Source organism: Stegodyphus dumicola, chromosome 10, assembly GCF_044657685.1.
Source record: "Stegodyphus dumicola isolate Sdum_Otavi_A_Nest chromosome 10, ASM4465768v1".
NCBI classification, from domain to species: Eukaryota; Metazoa; Arthropoda; class Arachnida; order Araneae; family Eresidae; genus Stegodyphus; species Stegodyphus dumicola.
Genome location: NC_140777.1, coordinates 117,084,128 through 117,098,222, shown reverse-complemented (window position 1 = coordinate 117,098,222; position 14,095 = coordinate 117,084,128). Strand labels below are relative to the sequence as shown.

At 32.6% G+C, this 14,095-nt stretch overlaps 1 protein-coding gene across 3 annotated transcripts in view; it reads right to left on the bottom strand.

Annotated features, from left to right (window-relative positions):
* Positions 1-14,095, bottom strand: part of PNPase (polyribonucleotide nucleotidyltransferase 1) — a 136,641-nt gene that overhangs the window by 59,133 nt on the left and 63,413 nt on the right. For all 3 annotated transcript variants that reach the window (XM_085825425.1, XM_085825426.1, XM_085825427.1), the window contains exons 10-11: positions 240-336; positions 31-133 (exon numbers count right to left, since the gene is read on the bottom strand). In XM_085825425.1, the coding sequence (XP_085681551.1) occupies positions 31-133; positions 240-336 (200 nt within the window). The remainder of the gene's footprint in view (positions 1-30; positions 134-239; positions 337-14,095) is intronic.

Below are 14,095 nucleotides of genomic sequence, written 5' to 3'. Positions count from 1 at the left end.
TATAAAAACATTTTTCAGTCAATGAATTACCTGTGTCTGACCCCTTTGGAAAAGTGATGATCCATGAAGTGGTTTATAAATATCTACAGCACAAGATATATCCCGCAAATCAGTCAATCCACGGCCATCACATCTACAAAATACTATATATTAGTATTTATTGGAATACAAAGAAATATTTAAATGAACATTACTTCATGTTAAATGTATTAAAAATAAAAATGGAATGAAAGCATTACCTTTTATTCGTGTCCAAAATTAAATTTCTAAAAATTGTTTTAATAGTAGAATTTACAACATCGTATATATGAGATGGATCACAATCAGGATGGTTTTCTAAATAATGACAAAAATAAATAAAATAAAAACATGGTTCTAGACAATTTTGGTAGGTTTTGTCACGAAGTTTCACTGCATGTATACATATTCAAACACAGAGAACTATAGATGCAAAATAAATTTATGGCTACATACAAGTAAAAGTATTCATATAATTTATTCCAACAAACAATTACTCAATTGCAAATGTACAATGAAATTCTAAACCATCAACATATTTTTAATAATTAAAGTAACTAATAAAATAGAAAAATTTATTATTTTATATTTATCATATGGTATAAATTAATATTCATACTCAATCATTTGTTGAAATCATGAAAACGCTATTTCTTTTAGTAGAATTCAAAGTATACAATTACACTGCTGGCCACCGTAAATGCAATACCCTGAAGGAAAAGCATGCAAATAACATGAAATTTACAACATGCATTAGCGGAGGTTAGAGATGCAAATGATTAGAATTTCAGTGCAGACGCACATCACGTGTGCCTCTGGCACCACTTCAAAGCGCTATTTAAGGCTTGGAGTTTTTGACGATTTCAAGTTCAGCAATTGTGTTTTTCTTGTCGTTTTTTTCAAAAAAAAAAAAAAAAAAAAAAAAAAAAAAAAAAAAAAAGGAGATCAATTATGCCTCGTAGTAAACAGTGATCATCGTTTGATCAAGTATCCGAGTTTGACAGAGGAAGGATAGTGGCCTACCGAGAGTGTGGATTATCTTTCAGGGAAACCGGTAGTTGTGTTGGACGAAACCAAACAACTGTAATGCGGATATGTGACCATTGGATGCAGGAGGGTACGATGGACCGGCGTGTTCGATCACATCCACCTCAGTGCACCACTTCACGTGATCACGTACCATTTGACGCTGTTTACAGCAGAGTGGTCTGTCCGCAAGACGTCCAATGCTTCGTCTACCCTTGACGCAGAACCACAGATGTCTCTGCTGCCAATGGTGTGATGAAAGAAGGATGTGGACAGTAGAATGGAATGAAATTGTCTTTATTGACGAGTCACACTTCTGTCTGCAACACCATGATGGTCGGATTCGAGTCTGGAGACACCGTGGAGAGAGGATGCTAAACAGCTGCTTTATGCACTGCCACACTGGTCCTGCACTGGGTATTATGATATGGGGTGATATTGGATATCACTCTCGCACTGCTCTAATAGGCATTGCTGGTACTTTAAACAGCCAACACGACATTTCCTAAGTGTTGGAGCCAGTTGTTCTTCCTTACCTTCAGGGCTTGCCCACAGCCATATTTCAACAGGATAATGCGGGACCACACGTGGCACGCATTGTCCAAGTGCTCTTCGTCAATCGCCAGATTGAATTGCTTCCCTGGCCGGCTCGCTCTCCGGATCTTTCGCCGATAGAAAACATGTGGTCCATGGTTGCTGAACGATTGACCCAGATTACATCCCAAGCTGCCACACTAGATCAACTTTGGCAACGTGTGAAAGCTGCTTGGTGTGCTGTACCCCAAGAACACACCCAGAGTCTCTTTGAATCAATGCCGAGGCGTGTGGCAGTGGTGATCTCCAACAATGGCGGCTACATTGGCTACTGATTCTGGAAGGAACCACACTTCACAGAAGTCTATAAATTTAATCATTTGATACTTGGTCAACATGTTATCTACTAAATAAATTTTGTTGTGATATCTCTCGTCTTTCTTGGTGTCGCAATTTGGGTGGCCAGCAGTGTATATATATATATATATATTCTTTATTCCAAATTATTTTTTAAAATTCAAAACTTACCAAAATATTAAAAATTCATGATTCTGTTCAAACTAGAATTAAATTTTCAAAATGCTTGAAAGCACAGAAACATTATACATTAACAAGCAATGTAAAGCTACATAAAATGGTTTTGTATATTAATAGGAAGATATTTATTCTCTGCACTGAAAGATTAATAAGCCCTACAAAGGGATTCCATCCACAATTCCTGCTCATGATGTCATGATGTTACAGTGGTTGGCATACAATGATTGATTTCCATGCCGCTGAGTCTATATGAGTAGGTTCAAATCCCTGGCAAGATATGGGCATTTGTGACTGCTATGTGCTTTGCTGTGTGGAAGCACTTAAAATCTGTTCATCCAAAAGTCCTCTCAAGAGGCTGGTGGCAGGAAAAGGGAGTATAAAGTCAAAAGATTCCATCTCCTAAGAACACTTGGTGAAAACAGGTTTCATTTTGAGCGCTTTGCCTAAATCATAGAGTCTAGGCCAACAACAGTTTAAAGATAGCATAAATAGCATATAAATGGAATTTAACTCTTTGTACTTTAACCCTTAAAAGAGCCTCAGTATATGAAATATACCGGATGTTTGTCAATTTTTTAATCTCCTAAAAATGCCAATTGTTTTATAATAAAAACTGTAATTGTAAGTTTCTAGTGTTTCCTTTTGATACTAAATGGCAGCACTACCTTATGAATGCTGAATATTTTGCAGTTATAAAATTAATATACCTTGTTTCGAGGTATTATGTTTGAAGATTCATTAATTCTATTGGAGGGGGAGAAAAAATTCAAAATCTGTAAATATACTGAATCTTATATATCACATACTAAATCTTATATATTTACCACATTTCAGTCAGAACTGATAATTAAAAGACAATTATTTATACAATTTTAAAACCGGTATATAAAATATACTGGCACTCATACTGAGGATACCATGCCAATAGATGGCATCACCAGGCCTCTGTCTCTACTCTGTCAGATGACAGAATTTCTTTATACTATAATTGTTTATGATGCAATAATTTGTTTATGATTAATTTACAAGTTGCTTAGGATTCAATATTATGTTCATGGCAGATGAGAGTTTATTGAACCTGTGCTAAGAATGATTAAAAGTAATTTAGTTCCTTTTTATTCTTTACTTATTTCAGTTGAGTTTCTCATTCCTCTCTGTTTAGCTAAAATTTTAATTTCATCACTTTGTTCTTTCCCTGGATAAAGACTCATCAATTTCAAAATTGTCATCTAGTAACCAAAACGTTACAAAATTGTAGGGGTTAAATGTATCATGTTATCCCTGAAACACACCCGTTGCTTCATGTTTTCCAAAATCCTAGAATGCAGAGAAAATGATAAGAGGTCACTGAGAGCTAATCTGTCATACCCCAAAAGGCTGTGATAAGATCACAGAAAAGGAAAGCTCACTTACAAATATGGTAAACAGAAATACACTTCAGGTCCGTTTCTTAGTGGAATGGAAAAACTGCTGATTTGAAAGTATACTTTTATGCTTTAGGGTATTGTCTTTGTTAATTTCAGATGAGAAACTAGAGAATACAAGAGAATTTTTCCCCTGGGGTTAGGATAAAAGTATGTGGTTTTCGAAATAATCTTCATAGCTGATGAAAGGGAAGACAATATTTCTAAGACCAGTTTTAGATGCAAAACATTTATCTTTGGAAAGGGGATAAAAAAGGGCAAATATTTGAGTTTTTTAAAGTTTTGATCGAAATAAGAGCTTTGAAGTGTATCAAATAATAAAATCATTTAGCAGCTTTTTTTCCTGATCAAAATGATATAGCTGTATTACAACATATATTTACAAAAAATGAAAAAGGAGAACTTATGAACCCCGATAATCAAAAGAGTGTGTGTGTGTGTGGGGGGGGGGCATTCTAGCTATCATAGTATGAAGCATGCTCTTTTTATATATTATCTACAGCAAAATGCAACAGAATTTTTCAGCTGAGCCATAGTGTTTCATTTTTTCATTTTTTGTTTGAGTTACATCTCTTTGTGGCATTATACTAGTTCAATTACAGCATGATACAGTTTACACATGCAGTGATATATTTGCTAAATTTCTTTTAAAGGTTTTTACTGATATTTTACAAAAGTATGTTCAGCTGGGTGGCATCATCAAAGTGCATAAAAAATTATTTTAAAACTTTTAAATTTCTAGTGACATTTTAGAAGTTTTTTGACTTCAGACTATTTTCAAGCACTCATCTCTATAAATACAAATCAAAAGTATGCAAAAATAGATAAAAAAAACAAAAACAAAATTTAACAATTGGCAGCTACCTGGATAAAAAATGTCTTAGAGGAGCACCAGTATAAAATATATACTGGCCCTCAAAGTTCAGGATTTCACTTTAGATTTTTTTGTGTTCTTAAGGTCCATAAGTTACAATTTACGCAAACTTTTACCACAATTTAAATTATTTTATATACCACCCCTCAAAGGGTTAAGATGCTTTTCATGAAGTATTACTATTGTCTACATAAAATTTTTTAGCAACAAAGTAAAACATATTCTTTTCTAAGTTTCTTTATTTTCTGCCATATGCCTTCTGTCATCAGGACTGACTAGAAATAAAGATAATTAAATACTGCTAGTTTCTTCTTAGCTTATCCTCTATTACCCTTCTGATGCAGGATTAACATACCCAATTCATTATTAGACAAATTAAGGCAGTTGTCTAGGTATGTCAGGCCATGATGCCATTGGTCTTACTCATAAACACAGAAAACTAGATTACAAAAACTTTTATCTTCAATAATTTGAGTAAAATATCATTAAAATTAAAGAAATACTATTCCAAACATTGTAAATAAACATATTTAAAACAAGAGAATATCAGATAACAAATAAGTAATCTGAAAAACAAAGCCTTGGATTATGGTGACAAACGGTGTCTCGAGTTATGAACATTCAAGTCGATGACAAATGACTTTTAAAGCAGTTTTGAAGTAACCTCTGATAAATAATTAACACATGTGAACTTCCAGAAAAGTCATTTTAATACTTTTCATTGCTTAGTTCTCAACAAGGCCTATTAGCAAGAGACTTTAAGGACCAAGTATTCGGGCCAGGGAAAACTATGCCCATATAGTTATTGTAGAAAACATTTTTGGCACTGAGGACTTTCTTGTTATTATTTATGACATTGTGTCGCCAGGCAAAATCATGGGCCTGGAAACTAACAATGCTGAAGTGGAGGAGTTATTAGAAGACCATAAAAACAAGTTCAAAAAGAAACAATTAGAACACACTCAGAAGCAGTAACAAAAGATAATTGTGGAGAAAATGTCTTAAAAGGAAGGGGAAGGAAGAAAGTTCTTTGATCCCTGAAATTTGTGCAAATTGGGTAAGTAGCAGAACTTCATGTAAAGATACCACCATCATAAAGCAGCAGAAAGTTACAGCAAAGCATTTTCAAAGCTATGTCTTACTTCAGAAATATTGTTAAATGTAGACAATTGGCATTGAGCAAATTTTGAGTGAAACAAAAGCACAGTCTGTCTCAACTAGAATCTAAGAGACAAAGAAAAAGTAGAAGAGACTGCTCTAGAGAGACAGTAATGGGATGTTTTTATCAAAAAGTACTTCTCATCTGAAAAAATGACATCTCTTCCTTCTTTTTCTTCTTCACTTTCAACTTAAGCTGTTTGCTATCCTTTGTATGCATATGATAAAAATTAATTTTCATCTATTTTACTTGTTTAATATTGTGTTTACCTCTTTTGTCTCATATTTAATGGATGTCATTTGTTTTGTGTTATTTGTGCATAGTACTGTTGTAAGTTTTAACCAAGCAATCATCTGTGATGCAAGAGCAGATTAATCCATTTTACATTAATTCCTATGGGGAAAATAGTTTTCGTTTATGAATTATCAGATGACAAATGTTTTCAGGAATGAATTAAATCTATGAATCAAGGTTCCAGAGTGCCTGAATTTAAACCACGACATGCTTATACAAATTGCATTATTCGTGCCTTAGTATTTTTAAATAAATATGTTTAAGTGCCTTTGATGATGATATTTTTATGAATACTCATATGCACAGATGCATGCAAGTATTTATATGAGTATAACAACACAGAAAGCCAATGCATAGAGCCACATACATTTTCTTTAGTTAGGGGATTGGGTTCGATTGAGAGAAGGACAACATGATTTTCCATCCGGTATGCAATACCAGGGTGTCCGGGTACTTTCCCAAGAGCGATTGAATCCCGTGGACTCGTTCGTAACTCCGAAAGCAAGCCTAAAGCGAAATCAAATACTTTTGCATAAGCTTGACAGCACATTAGTTAATACAAGGTTTTCTTTGCATTTCATAATACAGTACAAAGCCTGAAATCTGAATGTCCAATATCTGGACTACTCTAATACTTTAACCTTGCTACCACCAGCAAATTTTTCCCCTTACAAAGTTTAAGAATGGGAAATAATAACACTTAAGAAAAAGCAAATGTGTCACAAAAGAGAATTTTCTCCAGACTAAGATTCTGCATATCAAGTTTGAACACCAGCCGGTTAGCGAATCACATCCTGACGAGTTAACACAGTACATTGATTGATGCTGGCCATAACCAAAGCCTCCGCTCTTGAGTGGTTGTGTGGGGGAAGGGTAGTATTTTTTTAATCTGACCTGTAGAATATAGTCTGTGATCTGACCTAAACAACAAGTGAGGCACCAAAGACTTCTTTTTTTCTCCCCTTAAGTGGTATGATATTCATAGTAGTTTTCTTTTGCTGTCATAGCAGCGGCTAAAAAGAGAAAGAATTAGATTCTGAAGAGCTTCAGTTCAAAGCGAACTGCATTCTTTCTTAACTTTTTAATTTGATCAAGCTTATTATTTGAGAGTATTATTATCACAAGTGTTCTTATAAAAACAAAAGTTAAAATTTTTGATTATGTTGAATAGAGTTTCAAGGATCTATAAAGGGAAAATATGTTTCAATATCAATTAAGCAAAAAGTAGAATTGCTGAAAAAAGTGTACAAAGGCATATCCATCTCAAAATTCTGTGACAAGTATGGCATTAAAAAGTTGGTAGCAGAGATTCCAAGGTGAAACTAACGATTCTAGCATCTGAAAATAGTGCATAAACAAACTAATGTAAATTTTTCGTAATCAGAAAAAATACACAGCCTAGGGCATTTACAGGCACAAAAATTTCCCTCCCCATCACTGAAATAAAATAGCATGGATGATCCAAACATTAATGAATGATTGGTTTGAAAATCATTTCCTACACGAGATTCGACAACATCTGAAATCAGTTGGCTTACTAGATGATGTAAAATTGTCGTGATTACACACAACTGCTCAGCTCATAATTCATTTACAATTTCAGGAAAAGATAACTTCTCCATCTTATTCTTTTCTACAGCGTATACATCCATTATTCAGCCATACTCTGTGTATTGAAATGCAGATATAAAGTAGTCTTTTTAAAACCTATGTTAATTTTCTGAACAGTGACAAGACCATTCAAGAATTTTTGAAATATTTTAACATAAAAATCTGCTACGTGCAGCACTACAAAGTATTTCATAGAAGCACATGTCTGCAGCTATTTTTAAAAATGCTTGGCATAATGTACAGCCAACTATGATATTTCATGGGATTGGTAATGATGATAGTTGCGAATTTGAAAGTTTTTGGATATCACAAGCAAAAAGTAAAATTTTCCAATCAATGGAATTTATGAAGAAATTAAAAGTGATAATAAATGAAGATGATATAGCAAAAGTTTTTTAATGTTACGACAATGCCCCAATCATTAACGAACTAATGGATTGCAAAATCTGTAATACGATTTAAATTCAGAAAGTACCACTAACAACAGTGAAGAAGCTGACAAAGAATTTGTTGAAAATTAAAAGATTTCAAATGACAGTTTAATTGGAATTCTCAGATGGCAATTACAGAGCCTGAACAATTGAACTTTGTTAACTGAGCAAGAAAATACATCTATCTGTAAAAAGAAAAAGTATTAGCACATACACACAACTTAACAATAGCTTAAACAACTTACATTGAAAGTAATTTTTAATAAAAGGAATAAATAAATACTAAACTTTTTTGTTTTTGATTTGTTTAATATCAAAAATGCTTCATTATTTCATAAATAACTTTGATATTTTTGTAACATTTTTCATCTTACTAGATATAAACTAATGATCTAAAAGCTTGAGAATTCTGGAATTTTCGAAGTTTCAATGATTCTGGATCTCTGAATTTACACCGAATTCCTCATTCTTTCTTGCTTTTTATTTCATTCATATTAATATAAAATGATGTACCCAAATAACAATATAAAAAAACACTTTTTGAGTTCATAGAGAAATTATATTAAGAATCTTAATACACAGTATAAAATTTCAGAATGTTATATAGCTTAGTTTTTCTTTTCATGCAACAAAAATATGTATTGTGTTTCTAAAATTAACTACATTTTTTTTTTTTTTTTTTTTTTTCAAAATTTTAGGCTAGATAGAAATAAATTTAGAGTGAAAAAGAAATAGAAAATAATAAACTTGAAACTTAATCCAACTGCTTCTCTTCCCATTTTAAGTTAAAAATTACATGCTTGAGCTTATCTCATTAATAAACATGCCACTAAATATGTAGTAACTAATTACAGCTGTAGTGCAAGCCACTGTTTACAAAATAATTGATAAGACATAAGACTGGTGAGATATGATTTTAATGTACTATTATTGCTTTAACTAAGGGAAAGTGAAGAAACAAATGACTGCATACAATAGGAAATACAGTCAAAAGTCGTTAATCCAGACTCGTCGGGACTTCGGCGATTCCGGATTATAGATCATCAGTTTAAATCTGGTAAGATGGCATGCAGAAATTATAAAATTAAAAATATGAAACCATAATTTATGAAATAAAGAACAATTATGATCTAAAGGGTATCAAAATTTACAAAAAAGAAAGCTTAATATTTATTTGTTTATTTTATTAAACATTTCTTTCAATGTAAGCTGTTTTAAGTTGCTTCGTTTTTTATGTGATAATACATTCTCTTTAATTCTTTAAACAGACATAATTTCTTGTTCAGTTACAAAGTTCCGCTGTTCAAGTTCTATAATTGCTGTGTCGAGAATACCGACTAATTTGTCAATTGAAATTTTTTCGTTTTCAATAACCTCTGTCACTTTCTTCGCTATCGGAAGCAAATTATAATGACGAGGAATTTGATTTAAATCATATCAAAGATGGAGTACATCGAGATGAAATACTACATTTAATAAGGAATTATAAGCCAAATAAAATAAAAACATCTGCCCTGAAGATAAGGATAGTGCTGACAGATTAACTTCCAATTCATTGCGCGGCGCAGCGGCGTTAAAGATAAACAAAGTTTAGATAAACAAACGTTAAAGTTTAGATAAACAAAGGATATGCCTTTATCCATTTTTTGTAGAAATTCCACTTTTTGTTTAATGAACTTCGAAACATACTTTCGCTTTGTAGATCATTTACATATTAATAAATATATATCAGAAATTCTATTTGACATAATCGAAAGTTCAAGCTTACTTTTATAAAATTGCTCTAACAGTCTGCAAAAAATAATAAGCCGGATCCAATTCGAAGATTAAGGAACAACGCAATCTGCAACATTAACAGAAATAGATAATTAAATAATTTTTGCTTAGCTTATACCATCTGTTATACATTAAACGTGCACTTGTAAACGTATTTTGCGCACGTGCACAGGCATATTCTCAGCCGTAAAGGCCTTACGCGCATGCGTCAATGCGACGCATGCACATAAAGTTTGAAGCTTTTAGGTCCGGATTATAGATCATTCCGGATTATGGGTGTCTGAATTAACAACTTTTGACTGTAGTCAGAAAAGAAATTTTTCTGGAAAGACTTGTAGTAGTAGTGAAGCAGCAACATCAATAATGAGTTTGGAAATACTAATTAATAGCCTACAGGAAAACACAATAATTGAACCTGGTTGATTATTATTTCATATTGGTCTTTAGTTTAAAGAACTGACTTTCTGCTGGAACTTCTTACTTTCTGCAGCCATATTGTTATTATCATGCAATGTGATAAAATGTACAGTCATAACTCATGAAGTAAATTTTAATTATTCACAAAGGCAGAGTATGGCTGCTCATGGAAATGACTAAATAACTTAGAATATAACCAAGGAGAAATTAATAAATTTGCACATAAAACTTAAAAGAAGTTTAATGTAGATAATAAGAGGTTTGCTTAAAAAGTGTGAAATGTAAAATAAGTTCAGCACCATCTGAATCATTCAACCTAATGATGAAGAAAGGAGAAAAATAGAAGATGATACTCTTCTCAGGTTCCAGCTGACAAAAATGGGCATATTGTGTTTAAAAGCTCGTTTATTGAACTATTAACATAGCTTTATTGCATAAATTTATTAAAATTTCCTTAATAATAACTTTTTTTTAGAAATACATTTAACTTACAGAACAAAAACTCATTTTGTGTTAAACATTCAGTTCTAATTATCGAACATTTTGAATTATCAAAATTTGAGTAATCAAGGTTCTACTTTGCTTTATTTTAAGATTTGGTATTTAGACAAGTATTTTCTTACTTTTTTTTCAGCACAAAGGGTGTTAGCCTAGAAGGGCTATTAATTTCGTTTTAGCATTTTATGTTGACTCACTATAAATGGCAAATCACTTTTTAAAGTGTTGCCACCAAATATTAGAGCCCTGTATTATATTTAAAGAAATTAAATAACGAACAATCTGCATAAATGTATGTATGTTTCTTGCATTGTGATAAAACAAAAGCACCTAGAGCTGTCAAATTTTGAATAACGTACATCTCCACTCGAATAAAGGCATCTGAAAGCACAAATTTGAAATTTTTTTTTTATCTATCTCATATTTTGCAAAGCATTTATGAGTTTAAGATTAAGAAATTCAACAATTTCTAAGCGAGCAATAGCAACACTATAGAAAAAGAAAAAAAATTGTATCTCCAATGTGCAAGACTGTGTATTAGAAATTCTAAAGATATGCTTTTCCAAATATTTTGTGATATTGCAGTTGAATTGAATTTTATGGTTTAAAAAAATTGTATCTCCAACGTGCAAGACTGTGTATTAGAAATTCTAAAGATATGCTTTTTCAAAAAGTTTGTGATACAGTCAAAAGTCGTTAATCCGAACTCGTCGGGACTTCGGCGATTCCGGATTATCGATTTTTCCGGATTATAGATCATTAGTTTAAATCTGGTAAGATGGCATGCAGAAATTACAAAATTAAAAATATGAAACTGTAATTTATGAAATAAAGAACAATTATGATCTAAAGGGTATCAAAATTTACAAAAAGAAAAAGCTTAATATTTATTTGTTTACTTTATTAAACATTTCTTTTAATGTAAGTTGTTTAAGTTGCTTCGTTTCATGTGATAATACTTTCTCTTTAATTCTATTAAACAGAAATAATTTCTTGTTTAGTTACAAAGTTCCACTGTTCAACTCCTATAATTGATGTGTCGAGAATACTGACTAATTTGTCAATCGAAACTTTTTCGTTTTCAATAACCTCTGTCACATTCTTCACTATCGGAAGCGAATTATAATGACGAGGAACTTGTTTTAAATCATATCAAAGACGGAGTTCATCGAGATGAAATACTACATTTGGTAAGGAATTATAAGCCAAATAAAATAAAAACATCTGCCCTGAAGATAAGGATAGTGCTGACAGATCAACTTCCAATTCATTGCGCGCCGCTGCGTTCCCCCCGCCGAGCAGCGTGAAATTGATAAACAGATTTCGGATTTCGAAACATACTTTTGCTTTAGAACCTTTACATGTTAACAAACATATATCGGAAATTCTATTTGATATAATCGAAAGTTTAAGCTTACTTTTATAAAATTGCTCTAACAGTCTGCAAACAGGGGTGTTTGTGGGACCCAAAAAAACCCCCTGAAACTTTTACGGACTTACTACCGATATTTTGGAGTTTCGAGAAAAGGGGGGGACAGAAATGAAAAATTACCGTAATTTCTGGAAGAAACGCAGCGGCGTTTACGTGTTTAAAACTTAAATTTTCAGCGGGTGCGGCATTTCTACCCATGCGGTGTTTAGGTGCACTGAAAATAAAATATTTCCTATGATGGTCATTGTACATAGTTTGGATGGCCTTGTCATTGTGCATAGACTGGTGCTGTTCGCACACAAAAGACCACTCAGTTGCTTTTTGCAAACGTTATTTTGTTTACATTCTTTCCCTTGAATGGACCTACATGCCTTATTCACCCTAAACGAGATCTCAGAACAATAACATTCTTCCCCCTTTCAAATCAACATTCTCATCAGTTTGAATAGTCTCTCTCCTCTGTGATTCGATGAATCTTCCAGGACCCATCTTCTCCCCACCCCTGCCTCTTCTGCAATTTTTTTCAAAGGCGGACACGACTCCACCTGCCTCGTAATAACGAACTCTGACATATTTCCCCTTCAGCATGAATGGATTTTTCTTGGCATTCTGCCAAATGCAGATCCCATCAGTTTGGGTACAAGTACTTGTTGGATAGTTTTTAAGTAAGAATGGAGCGGAAAATTTTTGAAAATGTCTCTAAACGGCACAGAAGCTATACATTTCTTACCTTTAATTTATTTTTGAGTTATGGTTTCATTTCATGCATTTTTCTTAACTGGTATGTCATATATCAGGACTTAGGTTGAGTTTTTGCATCTATACGGCCCACGACGATGTCACGCGCAATTTAATCTATTGCGGCGTTTCTGTGTAATTTTAATTTTTTTCCCGCCATTTTTCTCGAGTGCGGCGTTTACGCTGATGCGGCCTTTCTTCCGGAAATTACGGTACAATTATGAAGTATTGAATGACCTAATTATAAAAGTTCAATGAATTACTTTTTTTGCAAAATTAATAACCATACATTTTCAAACATATAAACTACTACATTTTATGTAAATATTTTAAATTACCTGAATTAATTCTTTAAAAAAATTATCTAATTTCTGCTGCTTTTTTTTTATTTTCTGATGTTTGTGGGCTTGTCTTTCTTTTGTGGTGAACTTCATAATTGCAGGAAGGTTGACTTTTATTTTCCTCATTTACAGTTGAAGAAATTTCCTCGAGAACTGCACATGCAGAGGTAGAAGCAGTTTGCTTTTCTGCTAATGTAGGTTTTTCAGAGACTTTTATAGGTGACTCATCTGAAATACATGTTTTTAAGTCCTCTTGATATGTTTTCCAACTTCTCTTCATATTCAGTAAGAGATCTTTGTGAATTGGATCAGTCATTGGATTTTTTGAGCCATATTTTTCACATAAGGTTTCTTTAGAAGCCATTAAATCATATTTAATAGCCTGCACTGCATCTAGGGAATCAATCTTAAGAGAGGTTCTATAGTCAGTGACAAGTGTATCCATTAAGTTGAATGCACATTCCACTAATGGGCCATGGAAACAGCTAAGGCAGGCTTTGACCAATTTAGCCAATGTAGGATACTTATAATCATCTGTGAAATCATCTTTTAAATTAAAAACTTTAGACCAATATTTATCAATTGTACACTTGACTTGATTTCCACTTTCATCAGATGTGTAGAGCATTTCTTTGGTGATATCAATGTCACTCTGGTATAATCTTATTTTAGCTTCTACTTTTGACTTTTCATTATCACTAAAAATATGGGACATAAAAGATGATAATTTTCAAAAGCTAATATTGTACTGGTTTTACCTCTGGATCTGGATCTAAAGCTCTGAATCTAATGCTGTAAAACTAATCAGATATGAATTTTTAAGGGGTAATTTCTGTTTCATATGCTGTGCTGTATTAGTATAAGCTTTCATCAGAGAAATTTGGAGTTCTTTTGCTATTGGATGATTTTTTGATAATTTCTTCAGGAGAGTGGAAGCTTCTGCCCCAGTAAATATTACTTTGCTAGGTAGATGGAATTCTGGATT